We start from the raw sequence: 23973 nt of genomic DNA, 5'->3' as shown, positions 1-23973 counted from the left end.
TGCGTAGTGTGTACTTACCTGTACCCAGTAGTTACTGGATGTGATCTATAACTGTTACTTTGTGTTACAGTGAAGTTTATATACTTTTATTCTAATTTCTGACAAGTATTTCTATATCTGCAAAGTGTTGATTCAGACAGTGGCCCCTGTGGCCCTGTCTTGTAAATAATCCCTTGTGAATATTGCCGTGCCAGTTGGCGCAATGTACATGTGTGATTTCTATCTGATATGTTTTGACAATACAAAAGTTATTTTAATATAACCTTGTGTGGAGTCTCTTTTGTGGTGTACCTAGTATGTTGTTGCTTTTGTGCGCTGACGCAAATGCTTTACACATCGCCTCCGAGTTTAGCCTAGACTGCTTGCGCCATGCTACCTAGAGGGTGAGCAGGGGTTATCTTGGCGTGTGACTTCCTTGCCCTGACTGGAATGGTGGTTTCTGCCTGGCTTTGGCATAAGCCTTAGCCTACCAGAAATAGCCGGTTTCCAACAATCACCACAGTCACCCATTGAATTGTCTGTGTATTTGTTATTGTGTTTCCTTTTTCAGACAGCCCCCATTGGTATTCTCTTTTTGTATAAGACTGTTTACACAATTAGCTAGAAAAATAGAGAAACAAAACAAATTAATAAATATATATATTTTTGATAAAAACTTACTGAGATGTGGTACATTTATAAAAGTCTAGTACAAAATCACTATTGATTGTGAAAGAAATAATCAGGTTCTGAACCAGCACCCCGTGGTACTTACCCAACGGAACCACTTGTAGCTTTATAACTATTAACCCAGGTTCCGAGGGATACAGGGTGACCCCATTGATCTTAATGGCTTCAAAGAGTCAGGCATTTTTGTATGTCAAATGTAACTAAATAGGTGTAGCCACAGTTCGTAAGTACCACTGCCCGTGTGTGCATTATTGTCAGCGTTACAATAGGGTCTGAGTACCCTATTGTTTGATGCTGATGCAAATCAATGATTTATAAACGATCGACTGGGCAACATATATAGATACCATTGGCAACATATATAGATATCATTGGCAACATATATAGATATTATTAACTCCTATTGTATTCTAATGTCTTTTGTGAGGGACTTTTGCTCCTTTATAAATATTACTTACCCCTGGTCCCTCTACATTCATGGGTTTATCTTGTATGTATTGAGAAAGACGTTTTTAAAACCAATACGCCTTTTAATGGTGGATTTCTATGCTGTGTTACAGGCTTTCGAAAGGTATTTTGTTATATGGAATATCACAGATTACCACAGGAGGCAACAGTTTTGGTGTTTTTCTTTGCCTGTGACAAACCTTAGGGATAGAAGGTTTTCATTGTGACATTCCTTGCTAGGCCCATTTGAAAGGGGGGTATGTATATTGATTTGCAAACTGTAATTTTGTGCATATTTGTAATTTTAAAACTGCGTATGGTAACAGGTCAGTGATAACACTTATAGACCGTATTAGTTCACTAGGTAAAGGTACTTCAGATACTGTAGGTCTGATCGGTTAAGGTTACAGCAAAGGCAGTAGGTCTGATTTATTTACCCAACAGGCCTTTAGGAGTGGGTTGTTTTTGTACCATGTTACAGCTGAATATTTTGTTACATGAAATCTCACATAATATCTTGGTCGGGCAGGATTTTGGTGATGGTTACACCCTCTGACAAATCTTAAGGCTAGAAGAGTTGCACTGTAATAATCCTTGCTAGCATCTCTTCGGAAGGCCTGCTAGGCTTAGCTGTCTACCAGAATCTTATAATTAAAATGAAGAAATATGTCATATATCCATATCGATACATAGAGGGCATTTGGGTCAGCGCTCTTCTTCCATTGTTCTGTCAGAGTGTCATTTGCACTTTGCTTACATCCATGACTTTTAAGGTAAAAGTTCAGTCCACATCAGTCATCGGCTCTCTTGCCCTGTGAATGATAGCATTTTCTGATCACGTACACATCTACCGGAAAATGAGTGCGCTACAGTGTCAGCTGGTTGGCCAGTTCTCTAGTTTTCGTTATTCTCCTTTTATTGTTTCCCTTTTATTTCTTTGCTTCTTCTCTTTTATTTAAATTTTTCTTAAGAGAATACATCAGGTTTCCTGACAGTGCGAACAGGTTGCTTGCTGCTCATTTAATCTGCAGAAGGCCACGTACCTCATGGTAACTTCCTCTAAACCAGGCAACCATTAATGTTCCATAGAGTATCATTGTTGTATCGTTCCAAGACGGCCAACATGTTGGTTCTAAACGTTTCGGCCATGTTTGAACTTTAAAACAATGGTAGATTATGTACAAAACACTGCAAAACGGACACCCTCTCTTATATTAGTTTTGTTATTGCAAGCAGAGTGTCTAGATGGCAGCATATTTTCTTTTTTTTAAAACTTTTATTCTTTTATCTTGCGTATGTTGTTGAGTTTATGTCTGGTTTTATTGTGTTTGAGGATGAATACAAGAGTCGGTGGATAGGTGAATGGAAGCATGAGTGTCAGATGACTGATTGTGCGTCTTCACCCATCAGTTACAAAAAAAAGGCAATTTCATCCATAATGGTGTTGCTAGTGATTGTTTTATTTATCTGTCTGACAGACTCCTTATTCAGGCTTCTATGAATTCGTGTGTCTCTAGTGACATGTAGAATGTAGAAAAAATAATGCCGTAGAAGGACAAATATGTTTGGGCATGTCACTACTAGCGTGTTGGACAGTGAAATGTGCTGTCCACTCTGTGTGGTGTGGCGCCATTGTTTGTTAGTGAGTGTATGTCTCTATTACATTTTGGTATAACAAGCACAAGTTGGTAACCTGTTTCCTTACTTTCTAGGGAAGGCTACAACCCGCCCCAAGTGTCCAGTGAGAACCTAATCGGCCTAAGCAGGGCCCGCCGCCCACATAATGCCATCTTTGTCAACTTTGAAGACAAGGACGTTCCCAGCAAGCCCTTAGCAGCTGCACTGCAAAACTGGAAGAGAATTTGTACAAATCCCATCGACAAACGGCTGGAGGATGATCTGAAACGGGTACGGTTCCTTGGGTCTAACTCACAGATACCTCGATTCTCAGTACTCTTCTACAAGACCACCCCTCTCACCCAGCAATACACCTAGTCTTGTACCTGAGCCCAACCAGTCCAAATCACTGAATTCTTATCAGCCATCTAATTTATCCAGTTCATACCTATTGCGATATCCCAGAATCACTTTGTCATGTCTTGGTAGGGGGTTCATCCCGCCCCAGTTTGCACCTGGTGCAGTTGCCCAGCAGCACCCACCACATGTATCGTTATACTCATTAAAGCTCTTGTCAGTTTATACCTAGTGCATTACCCCAGCAGCATCTGTCCCACTTCTCGATATACTCAGTAGAGTTCGATTTATCGTCATTCATCTCGCCTCAATGAATACCTAGTGCATTACCCTAGCAGCACCCGTCCCACTTCTCGATATACTCAGCAGAGTTCGATGCATCGTCATTCATCTCGCCTCAATGAATACCTAGTGCATTACCCCAGCAGCACCCGTCCCACTTCTCGATATACTCAGTAGAGTTTGATGCATTGTCATTCATCTCGCCTCAATGAATACCTAGTGCATTACCCCAGCAGCACCCGTCCCACTTCGCGATATACTCAGCAGAGTTCGATGCATCGTCATTCATCTCGCCTCAATGAATACCTAGTGCATTACCCTAGCAGCACCCGTCCCACTTCTCGATATACTCAGCAGAGTTCGATGCATCGTCATTCATCTCGCCTCAATGAATACCTAGTGCATTACCCCAGCAGCACCCGTCCCACTTCTCGATATACTCAGTAGAGTTTGATGCATTGTCATTCATCTCGCCTCAATGAATACCTAGTGCATTACCCCAGCAGCACCCGTCCCACTTCGCGATATACTCAGCAGAGTTCGATGCATCGTCATTCATCTCGCCTCAATGAATACCTAGTGCATTACCCCAGCAGCACCCGTCCCACTTCGCGATATACTCAGCAGAGTTCGATGCATCGTCATTCATCTCGCCTCAATGAATACCTAGTGCATTACCCCAGCAGCACCCGTCCCACTTCTCGTTATACTCAGTAGAGTTTGATGCATTGTCAGTCATCTCGCCTCAATGAATGCCTAGTGCATTACCCCAGCAGCACACATCTCACCTCTCGGTATACTCTGTAGAGTTCGATGGACGGGCCATTTATCTCTTCCCAGTTTATACCTATTGCATCACCCCAGGAGCACCCATCCCACTTCGCAGTTTATTCAAGTAGAGTTTAATGCATCACCCTTCATCTTGCCCCAGTTCATACCTAGTGCATCACCCCAACACCACCCATCCCACTTCTCGGTATACTCAGCAGAGTTAGATGCACAGGCCATTCACCGTGCCACCTTATATACGCATCACAGTGCTGCAGGCCGTTCTCGGCTTTTACTAGATCACAAAAGTCCTTCCATTTCCTCCCTGTTGATACCAGATATAGTACCCTGGCCCATACCGCCCACTATAGTGTATTCGTAGTAGAGTCCCACAAGCCATCGTTCTCATCCTGTTTATACCCTGTACAGTATCTCAGTCACCAATAGTCCACATCTTTGGAGAGTACCATGGGAATTCCACTGTACTGCAGGTACAGTCAGAGAGCCATCCAAGCCAAGCTTGTGTGTTCTTTATGAGTACCACAGTTGATCCATCTCCCTCCAGTGGTGTAACAAAGGCCCCCGCAGCCCCTTCAGTATGGGGGGGGTGAGCTCCAGGGGGCCCCTTCTGCACAGTACCATGGCCTGAGAGATCCTGAGTGAGGCTGGAGGGGGCCACTCCATGTAGTTTGCAGGGGGCCCCCCTCAACTTTCTCTACACCACTGTCTCCCTCAGCTACCCCAGTTATCCCACCTTCATCCAGCACGTCTCTGTATTCTTAGCATCAATTCAACGCGCCACAGTTTATACCCATCGCAGTACCCTAATTCTATCTGACCCTCCACTTTTTTATAGTATGCTCCAAGGGACTGATTGAACGCATGTGTGTGCTTGTTTAGCGCAGTACCCCAGGCTTTGACAAAGAATGCTCAGTCAGTGTCCCTGCCCTTCGAGGGGCTGCCCTTGTCAGTCTCCAGCTCCTAGGCCTGTTTCTTCTTTCCATTGACCACCTCTTCTTGGAGATTCCTCATAAGTCGCTACCCTCTTTTTGCGGGTTACCTACCAGCACTTCAGGTGTATCTAATTCATCTCCTTCATAACCCTTCTTCCAATCTTGCAGTGAGCACATTCTTGGCGCGCTCCAGCAGTGAACCCATGGCCACATCAGCGCACACCCTTCCATCAGCGAGCGATGCATGAGCTGCATTATTGTTATATTGTTCGCCTGTGTGACACCTGTCTGCCTCTGGAAATCTTTGGAACTTGTGGAAGGTCCTTACCCTGGAAGACTCTTTCATCCAATTGCTAGATTAACCTTCATACCCTAAGGACGTGGCCTGGTTAGACAGGAAGGAGTGAATTTTTCAGGAGCTTTGTGTTGGACATGTGACATTTTAAAAATCTCCTTCACTGTCATAAGAGCAAAGTAAAAAAAATAATAATCAATATGCAGATACAAATGAGCATTGGCAAAGCCAGAAGGTCTCGTCTATAATATAATGCAAGTACTGAACTGCTGGCTTTGCCAATGTTTTGTCTGTAAAGTATTGCTTAAAAACATATTAAAGCAAAACCACTTGAAAAAACTGGAGGTAAAGCAATACATATGTAATGCTATCACAAAACTATACATGAATTAATCCTTATAAATTACACGGTTTGTTTCTTCAAATACCTTTCGCTCTGGAAACTGAACAGAATGTAAAATTAAGAGGCCTCGGGATATTTAAGGAAACGCATGCCAAAGTCCAATATACTTTCCATAGGATTCAGCCATTTTGTCTTCTGTAGGAACCTGGGGAGTAGATTTTTGAGCCACCAGAAGACATTCTATGTTAAGTACACCTTCTACCTCAGACACTAGCTGATTGGGTGCAGCTGATGGCCATTTCCCCGGCACCATAATAACCTTTTGAGCAAAAGTTTGTGCTTCCATGCAATATGTGGAACGCAGGAGATCAAGCAAAATCAGCCCGTAACTTCTTCCCTTCAGTCACACCCCCTAGCAAAAATAGCTCCAATGCTGCACTTTAACATACAAACTGGAAGCAATGGGATGCAACACTATGTGGAAGGGGGCAGATATTTGAGGGCTGTAGGCAGCACAAAAGGGGGAGAGCTAGAAAACACATGCACTCTTGTGGGGTGCTGAGTGAAAAAAGTAGTCCCTAAATATGAGGACTGAAAGAGTATAAATCACCTAGTCAAAAGGATTGTGGGAAGGCTCTGCTCCAGGGGAGAAAGAAACACTAGACGAAGTAGATAAGCCTTCAAATATGAAACAAGCAAATGAGTGACAATAATGGCAACCAATAGTAAGGAATGGGCGGGCTCTAAGCCCGCTATAAGTTCACAATAGCGCTTTTGTAACCAACTTGCACTGTCTGTTAGGCTAAACCTAATTTTCCTCTTAAAATATGTTTTCAATTCTTACGAAAAGCTTTTCTAATGTCTCTCTTATTTAAGTGTTCCAAGTAATGCATACTTTTTAAAAACAAGTTTAGAATTCCTGGCCGTACATGCATTTTAATGGGATTATTCCGATTCACCTAGTGTCTTGGTCGAAGCCCGATATTGCACAGAATTGTTGAACGCTTTGATTTTGCAGTTATTTGGGGTCCGTCCCATCTGGTCCCGGAACGCGCTGAAGTGCAATATCGGAATCAACCCTGAGAAGTTGAAGCTCATGCTGCCGTGCGTGGCCTATTACATGGTGAGTGAGTATGTAAGTCCCCGTCCTCATGACGTACTTATGTAGGATGAGACCGCGTGCTTGTGCTTTATGCTCTGTCCAGGTGGGTGATACAGAGTGAGTGCTTGTGCTACTGTGTTAAACCCCATGCTGTAGGGTGAGTGTCTGCTAGGTAGACTTGTGGAGGTGATGTGGGTGAGTGCTTGTGTGGGAACCCATATTATATAGAGTCTTCACTAGGTAGGACTAGGTAGGTTATGCTGGGTGAGTGCTTGTGCTCTATACAGGACCCTATATTTTACAGCGGGCACCTGTGACGTAAGGCTAGGTAGGTGATGTAAGATGAATGGTTGTGATGCTGTGCAGAATTCCATAGTGTAAGTCAAGTGCTTGCAGGAAAAAGCTAGGTATGCACTGCGGGGAGTGCTTATGCTGCTATGCAGGACCCCATATTACACTGCACATACCTGCTACGTAAGGCTAGGTAGGTGAATAAAGGTGAGTGCCTGCTGGGTAAGTGGTACGGGGTGAGTGCGTGCGCTACTGTGCAAGACTCTGTTCTACGATGAGTTCATGATAGGCAGGCCTAGAGAGATGATGCGGGGTGAGCGCTTATACAGGACCCACGTTATACGGTGAGTGTCTGTTTGATAGGTGTTGAGGTGTGTTGTGGAGAAGTGTGGCTCAGGGGTTAGAGGCAGCAGACCCGGAATCTGAGATCGGTCCTGGATCAGGGTTCAATTCCCCGCCCGGGCGGGTCTTGGGCTAAAAATTCCACGGACTCGATAATTCTCGCCCTGGTGCCTCCTTGACTCACGGGTTCACACTCTGCGACTCTGGGCAACAGCTTGCTTAATCTCCACAACGGCCCCTCGCGGCGGGATGCCTGACTTTCACCTTGTGGATACCCTGCTATCTCACAGGGGAATATCAGGAAGGGTTCCCTAAGCAAGCGCCGGGAAACCCACTGCGGGTAGCTGTGCGCTATATAAGCTCAACTACATTTACATTTACATTTGCTTGTTTTGTTGTGCATTACCCCTTATTACATGTTGAGTGCTTCGCCAAGTTGTGCTGCTGTCTGGAGCCACCTAGGTTTTATCTAAAGTCGTAGAGGGGCTCCAGATCAGGCATTATGAGAAGGAGCTTGCGTTGGATTGCACCTTCCATTGCTTCTTCTGTTGCAGTATTGATGGAGCGAGGAAAGGCAGTCCTTGGTGCTACGATTAAACTCTTTGACTTTCCATCTCAGTGCTTCTCGGAGTGCGAAGAAACCATCATACTTATTTCATTAAGTAAAAAAGAACATGACTGTAAAAAAGTGAGAGTGGATGAACAGTGCTGTGTTTTTAGTAAAAAGGAAATAGAGTGGTGGTGAGGCGCTGCGCAGTGGGCCACTTAAGTCCTGTAGGTGTCAAAGTGTGTTGGGAGGGGGGAACATCACTTACAACGCAACTTTTACCACGCAGTGCTTTTACATCGTAGCTTTTACAACGCAAACCATTAGAACGCATTGCGCTGGGGGGCGCTCTAGGATAGGGAATATATTTAATTTACTATCCAACACCTTCCCTACTATCCACGGGGACTGGAGATGGAATAGTAAATTAAATAAATCACTATCCAGCGCCCCAAAGCACTATGCGTTGTAATGGTATGCGTTGTAAAACTCGCGCTGTAAAACCATGCGATGTAAAAGCATGCGTTGTAATGTCGTACATCCGTTGGGAGGATGGGGGGGTGAAATAACTCTCAAAGTCCTGTACACTGTAGATACTTCTACACTTTTAGGGAGGGAGACTGAACTGCCAGTAGTATGCATTTAATTGCATCTTTAGAAGCGATAGCTAAACATAATTGCAGTGTTTGAATTGTTAAATATATTCAGAGTTGTGGTTTTTATAGAATTATTGTGAGGAAATATGTTTATCGTTCTTGGAGGCTCGATAAATATTTTTTCACAGAGTGGAGGGCCAACTTTAAAAGTTTGAATACCATTGGCTTATAAATTATTTTTCACAGGAATTTAGTATTTGATCAGGACAGAAAGGGTAAGCAGTGGAAAAAAATGGAAGGGTGTTCTGCAGAGTATATACTTTATTTACAGCACTTGCTGCCACATATTTTGTGCTTTGGGGCTATGTAAATAATCGCATTACCTATATCCAATTAAATGGTCCCCTTGAGTATAAAACACTGTGTCTGCATTCCATTCAGCAATGAAGCCCTTCAATTTGTACCTGGTTTTCTCATTCATTGATGCTCAAAGGAGGAAGAAATGAACACCCCATAGCACCTCTCTTCTATTTTATCTCCTGACTTAGGGCTGTTCGACCACTGTCCTAGTTTCCCTGTAACTCAGACACTTTCTTCTTCTCTCCAGTTGACCGGCCCCTGGAGGAGTTTATGGGTGCGCTTTGGGCACGACCCCAGAAAGGACCCCTCCTCGAAGATTTACCAGGTCCTGGACTTCCGGATACGCTGCGGAATGAAATACGGTAAACTTCAAAGTCCCATTGCAGACTAGCTTAGGCATTATCATGCCCAACTGGGGCAAATATCCAGCTAATGTTTCCAAAGTGGTATTTGGGGTCCAGAAGGAAGAAACCTGTGAATTTGGGAAAGCTAAGCCTATACTCCAGAGCAGCTTGGACATTTCAGAGCCCTCAATCTACAACATATCCGCTGTGAGTTGTACACCCAGCCCTGATTGTCTCTTTGCACACTTCTTAGCATTGTAGATTTGCTTTTGCAAAGGGCATGCCCACAGGTGTCGGCATGTAAAGAAAACATCTGATAGAAACTTCTAGCCGCATATTCCTTACCTTAGAAATATCAGCCTTGATCCGTAATTTTTGTGTGAGCAGTAAACCTGCGCCCTGTAGAGGGTATCCTTCGACACCGTATGGTGCCATACCCGCCGGAAGTAATGTGTGCAGTGCCTATCACTTTTTAACTGACCTTTTTTCGACTTTTTGTCAAAGATTTTTCGAGACTTGGCTTCTGGTTTGCAGGGTTGTCCACGGGGAAGCCTGGATTCAAGCTCTGCAGCGCCTGTCAGCGGTAAATATCAGTGACAGACCTGCTCCTTGTCAGTCTCTGGTGCCTTGAGTGTGACCATGACACCAAGACCTCAATCGATTGTTGAGCCATACACCCAAAGACCTTGAGGGAGCGATCCATGAAGCTCCTTCCTGCTCAACGTGTGACAACACAACGGTCTTGATCCTGGTTGAGAGGAAGGTTTCAGGATTGGTCGCGGAGCCATAGATCTTTATCGCAATTGATGTCGTCTCACTCTGGTAAGTGCCACAAAAGAAGAAGAGCAAGAAGTCGAAGAGGTTTTTGACTTCACCCCATCAGTTGAAGTCATCCAACGAGACGAGGGAGTGTCGTCACTCAGACCTGGCTCCATGGTTGAGCCTGTGCCAGGGATGTCTCCGCGCCGCCCCAAGTTTCCGGGAGCCCGCGCGATCCTCGCCCATTTCTGAGAATTCTATGAGGCCAGTCACCCAATATTTGGTTGGCCCGTCCCCACTGGAGCTCCTTCAGGCCCAGCAGGTTTATGAGGAGTCTCTACTGGTTCACCGTGGGCTGGTCTGTCCTTGGCGCAAGTTAGGCCTCTTGGATTCACAGATGGTTATGGGCCGGTGCCAGTCATACCACCTTGACTTTTCCAGATGCCGATCCCACTGCCCACAATCCCATTAACATCTGGCTGTGCTGTCTCCATTCTTATCCCCAAGTCCGGCGGAGCCAGAGGGACATCGTCCAACTCTGACTCTGGCGCCGACTTGAGCCATTCCCTCCAGACTGTATCCTGAGCCCTATTCCTGTAGGCTAGGAGTTGGGAAAGTTTGGGAGGAGCACTGGACCTTGAAGAATACCAGCCCCTAGACCCAAATATGGACTGATATGAAGAATTAGTGGATGCCAATGGACTGGACGCCACCCTAGATACTGGCTTGGTCTCTCCTCCTACTGTGGCTACGGAGGAGGGTGCCACATTTGATATGGTGGTGAGTAGAGCGGCTGAGGTCTTGGATCTTCAGTTGCACTCTGTGGCTGTCGAGATTGTCTTGACGGAGGTGCTTCAACCAGGAATCTCACCTTCAGATCTGCTCTTCTCATTTAATGAAGCCTTTACCGACGTTCTGCTCGGGGGCCTGGTCCGTGCCATCCAAAGGGGCTCCTGTGGAAAGGACAGTTGTCCACCACCATCACCCCGTCCCAGGGGACCAATCCTTTCCTCACCCAACACCCTACCCTGGAGAGCTTGTTGGTCCATGCCTCCACTTCCAGAGTAAATCCTTGCACATTCCCTTCCACCCCACCGATGGGGAGTCCAGAAGGATGGACACTGGGTAAGAAAATGTTTTCTCCCGCCAGCCTGGCATTGTGATTTGTGAGCATGCCTTTTGGGCCGTTACTCCCATTCTCTTATGGATTCAGTTGCGCAGGTGCTGCCTATAGTCCCGGGGAAGGCTTGGGACTTACTCTCCCAAGCTAGGACTGATGGGAGAAAAGCAGCTAAGTTGACAATCTGATGTGGGCTGGACACAAACAACTTGCTAGGCAGAGCAGTTCCTTCATCATCTGTTGCCTTATGGCTTCACATCCGGATGAGAGCAGCTGTCTCTTCAGGGGATGTCCAAGCTTCACTTATAAACATGTCCTTAGGCTTGCAGCATCAGAAGAATCCCTCCAACATGGTCCAGATCTCGGAGGGCACTGCAATAGTGGTTAATGAACCTCGATTGGGCAAGCTGTAGACCTCTCTTCCTTCCCCCACCAGTTTTGACAGTATGCGACAGATGCATCACTCCTGGGATGGGGTGACAATCTGGGAGAGGTGAAGGTCAGAGGCCAGCAGAATCCAGACTTCACATCAACCTGTTGGAGCTCCGTGTGATCCGCCTAGCATTGAGAGCCTTTTTACCGTCAATCGAGGGGAGGCTAGTGCAGGTGTTCTTAGACACCACCATGTGGTACTGCAGAAACAGGACACAGTGGAGTCGGTGAGTCTTTGTCAAGAAGCCCTACGCCTCTGGACCTGGCTGGAACATCAGGGAATTTCCCTGGTGGTTCAACACCTGGCGGGCTCTCAAACACAAGTGCGCACCAAGTCAACCGAAGATGCCTAGCGGATTATGAATGGTTTCTCCATCCAGAGGTGGTGCAAGGTCTCTTTCAGCAGTGGGGAGAATCTTGGTTAGATCTGTTCGCCATCGAAAACTCACAATGTCAACAGTTATGCGTGCTGGAGTTTCTAATGCGGCTCTCGCTCAGAGTTGCTTTTGTCTTAAGTGGAGCTCAGGCCTCCTGTTAGCCTTTCTGCCCATACCATTCCTGCACAGAGCTCTCAAGAAGATCAGGAACGACCGGGCTCAAGTCATCCTTGTGGCTCTAGACTGGACTTGGAGAGAATGGTATCCTGTGCTGTGGAGCTTGGCCATTGGTCCTCCGATCAGGCTGCCTCTTCGGGAGTATCTTCTGTCGCAGCAGCAGGGGAGGGGTCTCCACCTTAACCAGTCAATGCTCTGCCTTCATGCGTTGAGATTGAGCGGCGACAGTTGACAGCTTTTGACCTTCTGTCTGAAATCTGCAATGCTATCTTGGTAGCCCGGAGTCCCTGGCCCAGCAGGGCTCTGCATTAGGGACCTTGAAGGGCTTTTTATCTGCCATCTCCACTTTTCTGCAGCTGCTAGATCAGCCTTCTTTCAAGTCCCCTATTGCAAATAGGTTCCTTAAAGGTCAACAACACGTTTCTCTGAGCTCCCTTTCTTATGCCTCAATTGGACCTTAATTTGGTTCTTACCTTCTTAACCCCTTCCGCGCTGATGACAAAGCCAGCTCGTCATGGGCGTTACCTGCGCTACGCGGATGACGAGCTGGCTTTGTCATAAACAGTGCGATTTTGAAAAATCAGCGCACAGCGGGAAAACGCGGTAGCGGTTAATGTGCACTCTCTTTGAACCACTTCATTCTTGTCCTCTTTGGCTTCTCTCCATCAAGACTGTCTTTCTGGTGGCAATTCCATTTACATTGAGGGTTAGTGAGCTACAGGCACTGTCCTCTCAACCTCTCTACATCTCCTTATTCCCCCGCACAAACTGGCCTTTCAGACTTCATCATCCTTCTTGCTGAAGGTAGTCACCCCCTTCCATGCCGGCTAGTCCATCACTTTGCCTACCTTTTACGCTCCGCCTCATCCCTCTAAGAAAGAGGGGATACTCCATTGGCTGGACCCGAAAAGAGTCTGGTCATTCTACCTTGCGATACAAAAGGGGATGATGGACGGAGCGTTTGAGCAAATCAAACACTCACCCCCAGTCAACTGATCTGGGTTTAATCCATCACCATTCTTCAGCTCACTCAGCCACCCCAGTTCAGACATGGCCATTATGCAAATCAGTCTGACCCTGTGCCTCATGGGAACAGTCCAGCCCGAACTGCCAAGCCATGCCTTCCCTGGACCGGAAACAAGCATCCTGGGACCGGTTTCGGATTCATAATCCTCATCAGCCAGTCATTCTACCTTGACCACACAAATTCGTTCTGGTTGGACTATCAACTCTTGGTGGGGTATGTCAGGCCAAGAAAGGGAAGGCCATGCAGAAACAGACCACTCACCTGATGAATCGTGGTCTGCATTAAATTCTGCTACACATTGGCCAAGAAGCAACCCCTAAAGAGTTTGGGTGCTCGTTCCACCAGAGCAAAGGCTGCGACCCATGCATTAGCATGCTGAGTTCCGATTTTTGACACCTACCAGGCAGCAGCATGGGCCTAGCTGTACACATTCACCAAACACTGTTGCTTGGACCAGTCATGTCCGTTGGAATGGGTACTTTGCCCGTTCTTTCCTGCAGGACTTTCTGGTTTAAATCATGTTCACAAACCCGCCTCCACGAAGGTATTGTTTGGGTATCCATTCTAATTTAAGAAATCTGTGGCTAGAAGTCTTTCTCAGATGAACAAGTGACTTACCTTTGGTAATGCTTTACCTGTTCGAGACTCTAACTAGCCACAGATTCTTTCCCGACCAATCCATCCTCCCAGCTCTGCAAATGGATTTCTAGGGACATGGCTTTCCTCTTTTAGGGCCCTAGTTTTCCACAACAATGGTCAGTGTTCTTTGTGGCTTTGCGCTCCTGGCATTCGAAAGTCGCAAAAAGAAACTGACATCAGGGTGATGGGGTGGCACCTATAAAGACACCAGGCACATTTCTTCAGGCGCAGTCAATACCACGCAGAGCTGAATGACACAACCTACCCAACGCACAGGGGTACTGCTCACGAAATATTTCCGGATCCAGTCTGAGACCTGGGGATAATTCTAAGGCAAGGAATCTGCAGCTAGATAGTGTCTACCAGATAAAGCATTACCAAAGGTTAGTAACTTGTTCAACAGGACTAGAACAGCCCCTGAAACCTTAGGAGAAAGTCTTGGATCTCTGTTTTTTGGAAAGCTGTAAGAAATATAGTTCCAGAGGCTATGTATGTATGGAAAAGCTGTAAGACCCACGCCTGGGCGCTCTGCTGAGATCACATCCGAAAGCGTTGTGCCAAGCAGAGAAGCTTTATAATGCCCTTCACGATCCCAGAATATTAAACCTAACACTAGTACAAAGCACTCGTTCCAAACTATAAATTATATAATAACCTCAATTATAAAACAAGCTCTGGAATATTTCAGGTGAAGTTGGCTTTAAAAGCTAATTTCCTGATATGAACCTTTCCGACCAGGAATGTATATTCGTTTTTAAAGTTTAGTATATAAAGGTTTCTAAATGTATAAAGGAGAACAGTCTAACCTGTGACACAGGAAGTTTCAGCAGTGAAATAGGCCATGGTCTCCCAATTAAAATAAATAAATAGCTTTACATTTCCTGTCCGACCTGATAGATAGTCCACAAGGGTAGACAGAAATGGTATAATCTGTTGTATGAAACACTACATTTAAAAACAAGTCACCCTCATTATTACTACCATGACATGTGCAGGTAATCTTAGGTAGCTTTCTGAATTTTATAAAACATGCTAGTTAAAAAAAAAAAAACACACACACAATTTATATATTTATCAGTGCTACAGTAAATAGATTTTAACTGTATTTCAGCATTAAAAAAACATTTAGGCAGTTTTCAGTGCAAGGATGGAGTAATGATGCCCTTAAAACGTTTTGTTTGTCATTTTACTTTGTAAAATGAAATTGATTGAGCACTTAAGCGTTATTTGTTAAATCTTTCATGCTATACTGAGGGTGTTCAATCCTATTGCAGTGAACGCAAGGCAATGCCCTCAGGCCTCCTTGAAGTCTAAAACATATTAAGGCAAAAATCTCAGAAATAAGCATTCAGTGTGGCCGAACCTCGCCTCCTGTGAGTACATGAGCACAGAATTCGGAACCCTCCCACAATGCAACACTTCTTACGCATTCTGGCGGGAAGACAGCAACCAGAGATACTCACAACCAAAAAACGGAGCTCAGTAGGAGACTCCGGAGATGCAGGGCCTTCTCGTGAGAAGGATTGAGAGAAATTTGACTGATAATATATATACACTTTTCAGACATTGAACTGCTGGTTATTTGTGAATGCACCTCACGCGTGCCAATACAAAGGAGCAGCAGTATACATCAGACGTGCAAGTACAGTGTACGTCAGACGGCGAGTACAGTGTACGTCTGACGGCGAGTACAGTGTAAGTCAGAGACATGAGAGTACAGTGCAAGAATATTAAAGTATACAAAATGGCCGTGATTGAACAACATGGCGAGTTGGTTGAATAGAATATAAATAAACAACATTTTTAAAAAAAGGTAAAACGAGATCACAATAATAATTCTTAAACGAGTAAACCATAACATACAAAATTGAGTTCCAAGTCATTATTGGTTTAATCTTCAGTAATAAAATGGGCCTATTCGGTGTGACTTTCACAAATTCTCATTTTAAATTAAGTGGGTGACATTAACTTGCCGAGTTACAGCTCAATGAAAGCACCCATTCCAAACCAAGCATGATCAACTATCTCGGTATAAAAATTGAAATTGGTGTAAATTGCAAATTGCAGCAAATGTGGTTCCCTCCGGTTGAAAGACTGAGTTTATTTGGTTATCTGCTCCATGCTTCGCCTTATTTGCGGGTAATTGTTTGATAGTGGATTGAGCTGCTTGTTAACACCTTCGAGTTTCATGACGAGCTCAGCTCGTCATGAGCCACGGTGCTTGTGTGCGCATGATGAGCTCAGCTCGTCATGACCGTTAGAACGCTCGCACGCTGGGCAAATTCCCCTGCTGTGCGAGCGTTCTAAAGAAACGGGTGTGGTCATGACAAGCTCAGCTCGTCATGAGCACACGACCACCGTGGCTCATGACGAGCTGACCTCGTCATGAGCACGGGGGCACTGTGCGCGCCCCCCAGCACAGCCGGGGAATTTTCCCAGCTGTGATGGGGTTAATACTTTTTGTAGAGACATACTTTAGCAGTACACCGTTTGAGACTTTTTTCTCCCATGCTCTCCATTGGAAGACTTGAGCCAGCGCAGCGATCCCATGGTCAGCAGATGCGGTATGCAGTGAAATTTTTCTCCAGTTGTGCTACTTGTTATTCGCAAAATGCCAGTGGTTTCATTTTTTAAAAATTTGACTTTCCCACATTTCTTCTCCAGTTAGTGAAGCATTTTGTTTTCTGCTTTCCAGGGTACGCACCAAACGAAATGCCAGTAAAAGCCAAGCGAAGCACTTACAACTACAGCTTCCCGGTCACTTTAAGTGCCAAAAAGCAAGGTAATTAATGTGTATTGTGATGAGATGGGGGATTGCCCTTTGCGGGCAAAGCCCCTCAGTAAATGCTTGTTTTGTTTTAGTAATTGTTGAACTTCATATCCTTCTATTACTTACCATTTGCTTGCGACGGTATCAATGTATTAAATGGCCGCATTAAGGTGGATTTTAAAAAAGCATGTTGAAATAATGTAAGCAATGACACAGGAGTTTAGTTAACGCTTGTTTACTACACTATGTGTAAATATTTTAGCAATTGTTCGATATACTTTTTTTTATTGTTGCACACCCATAATTGTAATGATTTTTACTCCAGTATTGGAACTTTCATAGATTCCCATGCTTGTATCATTCCCCGTCGTTGGAATGGGAGTCCCCGGTATACATAAAATAGCAAAAGAAACCATCACTAAAACAGAACCTAGGCCTAGGCCCATTCTTGTTTTGCAACCTATCCACCTCTTTTTGTAAAAGAGACCAAAAAAAATGAACAACCAATCAGATTAGCCTCCGCTTAGAACCCTCCCAAGAGAAGCTCAGAACCTCAGATTTTCGTAGCCGTTGTGTAACCAAACCACTGAAGATGGACGAGGCTGAGCTTTCCCTGGGGAGGCGGGTGGGTCGCATGGGAATCTATGAAAGTTTCCAATATTGGAGAACCAAAGTTACAGGTAAGTAACTTGTTTTCTTAGTTATCAAACAATAAAGTATGCATCACCATTAGTTAAGGCTTTTTGCAAACTAAACAGTATGATTTACACTTGAATCCTTGTGACTAAATGAACTATAATCAGTTTCAACCAGTTGTCTTTCCTGATGAGAACAGACCCGCCCTCTTATTTGCAGCCACCATCGAAGCTCCTAGGTCCGTACAGGCTGGACTGTGGAAATGCCGTATCAAAGGGCCTTCCATTAAGCTGACCTACTCCAGACAATCAATCAGGTTGTATAATGCATAACAAATCACCCGTGAGGGCCTCAAGACGCTGGAGTTAATATCTGCTTCGCGGTGAGAAAGGAGAGGGCACTCAGATAAACGGGGAGACTAGCAGAAGAAAGCAGTAAAAAACTAGGCAAAAGCAGTAGAAAGTACTCAGAAAAACAGGGGGAAAGGCAGAAGAAAGCAGTTAAAAACAAGGCAAAAGCCGGAGAAAGTACTCGGAAAAACGGGGGGAAGGAAGGAGAAAGCAGTAAAAAACGAGGCAGAAGCAGGAGAAAGTACTCAGAAAAACGGGGGGAAGGAAGGAGAAAGCAGTAAAAAAATATGAGGCAGAAGCAGGCGAAAGTACTCGGAAAACGAGGGGAAGGAAGGAGAAAGCAGTAAAAAATGAGGCAGAAGCAGGAGAAAGTACTCAGAAAAACGGAAGGAAGGAAGGATGAAAGCAGTAAAAAAAACTAGATACAAGCAGGAGAAAGCGCACAGAAGACAGGAGAGCTGGGCCTGGGTCCTGACAAACCGTGCTGCTGTCCATATACCTACTATTTCTTTAGACCAGATCCTCCGGCACCCTTGTTTTTTTTGGTTTTTTTTTTTGCCTTGGTTACCTCTTAAAACTGTCTTATTTATGAATATGTCTCTTCCACCCAAAAACCTAACATTACCATTCATGGTCGTCCCGCAAATGAATCTGCGCCTCCTCTGTCGCTGTGTACAATAGACAGAAGCTAGTGATGGACCAGAGCTCAAAACCTGAAGAACCTCTTCATGCAGCAACTCACAGTTGTGTGTTTGTGGAACATACACCCCTGACAACCCACCACTGTGCAAGCCTATGCTGGTGGCAGCCGTCTGCTAGGGAAATACCACATTGAAGGATTTCTTAGGACACTCACTTTGAGACATTCTGTTGATCTGTGCCCTTTGTCTGCTGAGCCACTGAGTTCCTGCCAATCCCTGTTGCTGGATACTTTCCAATGGGAAATTTGCCTACTTGACCAATAGCTTTGTGTGCTTCAAAACTCCTGTTTTTGTATTTAAACATCTTACATTGCAGAGTTTGTGGAACCTTTTTTGGATGTTTTTATTTTGCTTGTGTCCTTACATTATATTTGATCATTTGTGCTATGCTATATCACATATCAAACAACAAACTCTAATTTAGGGTCCAAGGGGAATCTGTATAGACCTTCTAATATCTTGTCCCCCAACTGAACAATCTTTAACACACGAAAGATATCAAGGGTCTATTGTGGATAGCAATATCAAAAGTGCCTGTCGTTAGGTATCCTTAAATATTTATACCAAGTGGTTATAGAAAAACTTGTCTTAGGAGAAAGATAAGAATTCAACAAAAGAGAGTAAAAGAAAAATCAGAATACCCATCAGCCCACACATTGGCGGTACTTCATCATCTGGGTTTGAGAAAGAGATAACTAGACACTTCCTCAGGAAAATTCCTTGGGGATAGCTAGTATCAGATCGAATGATCGAACCATCAACCATAAGATGAAGAGTATTATGAGGCTGAGGGGACAGGTTGCAGTGTAAAGAAGATTGTGAAAAAATAGTGTAAACACAAATGTATAAAGTAGTGATTTAAAAATGCCTGTGTTGATGTCTAAGAAACCTTTATTAGATGTGACCATCAAGACGGCATATTAAAAACAGAGCGAGAAAAGTGTTTAACAAATATACTATTCACCATAGATATCAGTTGGTCAACATGTTTCAGCCCAAACGGGCTTTCATCAGGACCTATGGCATCCACTACTGCAACACTTACCACATTATCGTGATAAACAGTGAAGATTATAAAGACCTACCAATTGTGAAGTAGTCGTATATCTTGGTTACCAAACTTCTCCTGCAAGACAAGAAAAATAGAGCTTCGAACATCCACACAGCAAAACAGATGTCATAGGGACAGCATATCTACAGTGTTTTATGAACAGTTGTCTCAATTATTTTATGTTTTTTATGTTATTTTCAACTCACCCAACAATGTAGGGAGGAACAGCCTCACCTCGCCTGGCACTCGCTCAGGACAACAGAGGCCACGCACTGAAATGATAGAAACATAGGACAGTCTATGTGACTTTAATTATGGTGATGTCATTGTTTGGTAGTAGTTTGGATGACATCACACTCTTCGACATTTGGAAAGATAGAGACTTAGGCAGGTAAGCAAGGGTTCTCACTCGATGACTGGAAGACTCACATTTCGCAGACTCAATTTCTACTGACTGCTCGCCCTATATTTTGAGTGCAATCAGATGTAAGTCCAAACATTGGAACAAATGATGGTGACTAGTAGTACATGCATATGTTACATCTCCTTACTAGATTAACCTTCATCAGGTGTAATGGCATATACTGGCTTCTCCATACATGTAGTTGTAATAGCGGGCCAACTAGTACAAAGTTTCAACTAGTACAAAGTTTCCCCATGGTAAAGCCAGAGAGAGAAAAAGAAGCAAACCAACATCCTGGCTTGTCTCAAGAATAAAGATGAGACAGGACTGCTTAAACTAAATAAAACACAGCCGGACACAACACCCGCTTACCTCTCCGTCGTTACCTCGGTCTGGCGTCTGAGCCGAGGGGGAGGTAGCGAGGCTGTTCCGCGCTGAGAAAGAAAAAGAAGCAGAGCGGACCAGGGTGGAAGCTGTTCCTTCGTGATGGAAAGACTGCTGATTGGTTGAGCGTCTACATTCGTCATCATTGCAATGACATCGGAAAAACAGCGTGCTGATTGGAGCAGCCCGTCGATAGACAGCCAATGAGAACTTGTTTTGATATCGTCTAAATACGCACACTATTGGTAGATAATTCCACCGGAAGATAGTGTTTCCTTGCCGCATCGTCAGTAGACAGCGGACCAGCGCGAAAACATGGAGGTGTGTCCGAGAAAGGAATGCCCATTGGATAAGCTATGTACCGGAAGAGCGCAAACACTCAGCCTATAGCAGGTGTTTCCTGAGTTGTAAACGCGGAAGGGAGACAGAGTTGATGTTGTGTCTTCTTTTATGTGTGCGAACCCTTCACTGATTATAACATTCCTAACCGCAACATCGAGAAATACAAATGCGGACTGTATATTTAAAGACCACTTCACCTGTATCAAGTAGTTGATAGGGAAAAAGGACTGTTTTCTTTGTCTAACGCTATAGGGAGGTGCATGCTGTAAAAATCAAGGGCTCTTAAAGTGTACACCTCAAACATTATAACATCTAATTTGAAGTTCAGAGTCTCAGCAAGACACACAGAAGCGTGTGTAGTTTGCTCAGACAAATGAGCCAGATGACGCTACAGCTGAAGTAATGTTGAAAGCTCATATGAATGTGTGGCGGATTTAGCCAATGGTCTTGCAGTGCACAGCCCACTGCCTCTGGTCTGGCACAAAAATACTCAGATGGATCGTGATGTTTATAGGCTGATTGTCTAGGTCAGATGCAAATCGCACCTTCTGGTGTACGAGAAAGGAGGGGTGGAAAGGGACCACCTAAGACGAAGTCTAATTAAAGTGGTGATGTGATTGATGTTGAGCACATATATACCCACAGCTCGATATGTGTAAATTGAGACTGTAGGGAAGTGTTTTCCAAAAGTTGTATATATGTACATATTTACGATGGTGCCTCATATCTGCAGCCACGGTATGTCGTCGTTCAATCCCTCACTGTCGCATTTAAGTTTGAAAATCCATTTTTGTTCTTTTTTGAACAAAAATTGGGTGATGTTGCTCACATGTGGTGGAATAAAGGGCTGCTCTAAGACTAGCCATTCCAAATCATCCACAGAGTATTTTTTGTCGATGAAGTGAGGCGTTAGGCGAGTCGCTTGTTTATTGCACCTGATGGTACTTTTGTGCTCCTGTATTCTCAACTTGATCTTCCTCGTTGTCATACCTATGTAGCGAAGAGCACATGGGCAAGTGACCTGATAAATTACTTTTTCGCTATTACAATTAGTATGTCTTTTTAGTAGCCAGGGGCGTGTCGTGCCTATGTCCACTGATAGTGTTTTCTTGGTCTGTGGACACACTGAGCAGTTGCCACATGGGTGATGTCCTTGGACCGGAGGCAAATGCCACAATGTGGCTGGGGTCTCTTCAATGGTGTGTCTTGGTCTTGTGTGTACCAATTCGTCTCGCAAGTTGGTACTTCTTTTAAATGAAAAAAGTGGCAACGGAATGTTGTCACCTGAACTGTTCAGGATGCGCCAGTTTTGTCTAATGATTTTTTTAATACTTGAGACAGATTTCGAGTGCTGAGATTGACCACTAGATCTTCGTTGTGTTTGGATGTACTATCTACTGCCCTCGCTTGCTGCGGGTGATCGGTGGTTCTTGTTCGTCTGCCCACTGCACTTGATTCTGACCTCTCCGTCTCCCTCGGTTCCAGCCACGGCCCTGTCCTAAAAAAGCCTGGTTGTCATAGTATTGAGGTTGCATTGGGTAATGGGGCATGGGAGGTGGAAACTGTGGATATCCCCATGGAGCAGGAGGCCACCATGGTCCTTGTTGGTACAAATTGCCTCTTCCACTCCGTCTGCGGTTTGCACGATTATTGCGACCTTTTCCTCTCCACTGAGATGTATCACCCCGTTCCCGGAGAGAAAACTTACCCTTTGGGCAGTTTCTCAGAGTTCGGAGAAATTGCTCAGAGAAACCTGATTTCCATTCTCAAGCCATAGACCTCTCAAGCAAACTAAAACAACGCCTCTATCCAAGCTCACTGATCAAAAAATCATGCAAAAGGGCTTCAAACAATAACCGAGAGGCACTCCTGGCTCCACCCGTGGCAAAACCCTCTCTCAACAAACTAGCGTGTGTGACCACCTTCAGCACAGCATCATCAAGTATTCAAAAAATCATTAGACAAAACTGGCGCATCCTGAACAGTTCAGGTGACAACATTCCGTTGCCACTTTTTTCATTTAAAAGAAGTACCAACTTGAGAGACGAATTGGTACACACAAGACCAAGACACACCATTGAAGAGACCCCAGCCACATTGTGGCATTTGCCTCCGGTCCAAGGACATCACCCATGTGGCAACTGCTCAGTGTGTCCACAGACCAAGAAAACACTATCAGTGGACATAGGCACGACACGCCCCTGGCTACTAAAAAGACATACTAATTGTAATAGCGAAAAAGTAATTTATCAGATCACTTGCCCATGTGCTCTTCGCTACATAGGTATGACAACGAGGAAGATCAAGTTGAGAATACAGGAGCACAAAAGTACCATCAGGCGCAATAAACAAGCGACTCGCCTAACGCCTCACTTCATCGACAAAAAACACTCTGTGGATGATTTGGAATGGCTAGTCTTAGAGCAGCCCTTTATACCACCACATGTGAGCAACATCACCCAATTTTTGTTCAAAAAAGAACAAAAATGGATTTTCAAACTTAAATGCGACAGTGAGGGATTGAACGACGACATACCGTGGCTGCAGATATGAGGCACCATCGTAAATATGTACATATATACAACTTTTGGAAAACACTTCCCTACAGTCTCAATTTACACATATCGAGCTGTGGGTATATATGTGCTCAACATCAATCACATCACCACTTTAATTAGACTTCGTCTTAGGTGGTCCCTTTCCACCCCTCCTTTCTCGTACACCAGAAGGTGCGATTTGCATCTGACCTAGACAATCAGCCTATAAACATCACGATCCATCTGAGTATTTTTGTGCCAGACCAGAGGCAGTGGGCTGTGCACTGCAAGACCATTGGCTAAATCCGCCACACATTCATATGAGCTTTCAACATTACTTCAGCTGTAGCGTCATCTGGCTCATTTGTCTGAGCAAACTACACACGCTTCTGTGTGTCTTGCTGAGACTCTGAACTTCAAATTAGATGTTATAATGTTTGAGGTGTACACTTTAAGAGCCCTTGATTTTTACAGCATGCACCTCCCTATAGCGTTAGACAAAGAAAACAGTCCTTTTTCCCTATCAACTACTTGATACAGGTGAAGTGGTCTTTAAATATACAGTCCGCATTTGTATTTCTCGATGTTGCGGTTAGGAATGTTATAATCAGTGAAGGGTTCGCACACATAAAAGAAGACACAACATCAACTCTGTCTCCCTTCCGCGTTTACAACTCAGGAAACACCTGCTATAGGCTGAGTGTTTGCGCTCTTCCGGTACATAGCTTATCCAATGGGCATTCCTTTCTCGGACACACCTCCATGTTTTCGCGCTGGTCCGCTGTCTACTGATGATGCGGCAAGGAAACACTCATGGTATCTTCCGGTGGAATTATCCACCATAGTGTGCGTATTTAGACGATATCAAAACAAGTTCTCATTGGCTGTCTATCGACGGGCTGCTCCAATCAGCACGCTGTTTTTCCGATGTCATTGCAATGATGACGAATGTAGA

General features: G+C 44.6%; 1 protein-coding gene across 1 annotated transcript in view; it reads left to right on the top strand.

Annotated features, from left to right (window-relative positions):
• Positions 1–23973, top strand: part of GTF3C5 (general transcription factor IIIC subunit 5) — a 98426-nt gene that overhangs the window by 65120 nt on the left and 9333 nt on the right. Inside the window, exons 4-7 of the mRNA XM_078646161.1 lie at positions 2829–3024; positions 6750–6854; positions 9217–9331; positions 16540–16626. Coding sequence (XP_078502287.1) covers positions 2829–3024; positions 6750–6854; positions 9217–9331; positions 16540–16626 — 503 coding nt within the window. The remainder of the gene's footprint in view (positions 1–2828; positions 3025–6749; positions 6855–9216; positions 9332–16539; positions 16627–23973) is intronic.

The sequence above is a fragment of the Lissotriton helveticus genome, chromosome 5_1, assembly GCF_964261635.1.
Source record: "Lissotriton helveticus chromosome 5_1, aLisHel1.1, whole genome shotgun sequence".
NCBI lineage: Eukaryota > Metazoa > Chordata > Amphibia > Caudata > Salamandridae > Lissotriton > Lissotriton helveticus.
The sequence above is the reverse complement of the archived record's forward strand: the minus strand, read 5'-3'. Positions and strand labels throughout refer to the sequence as shown.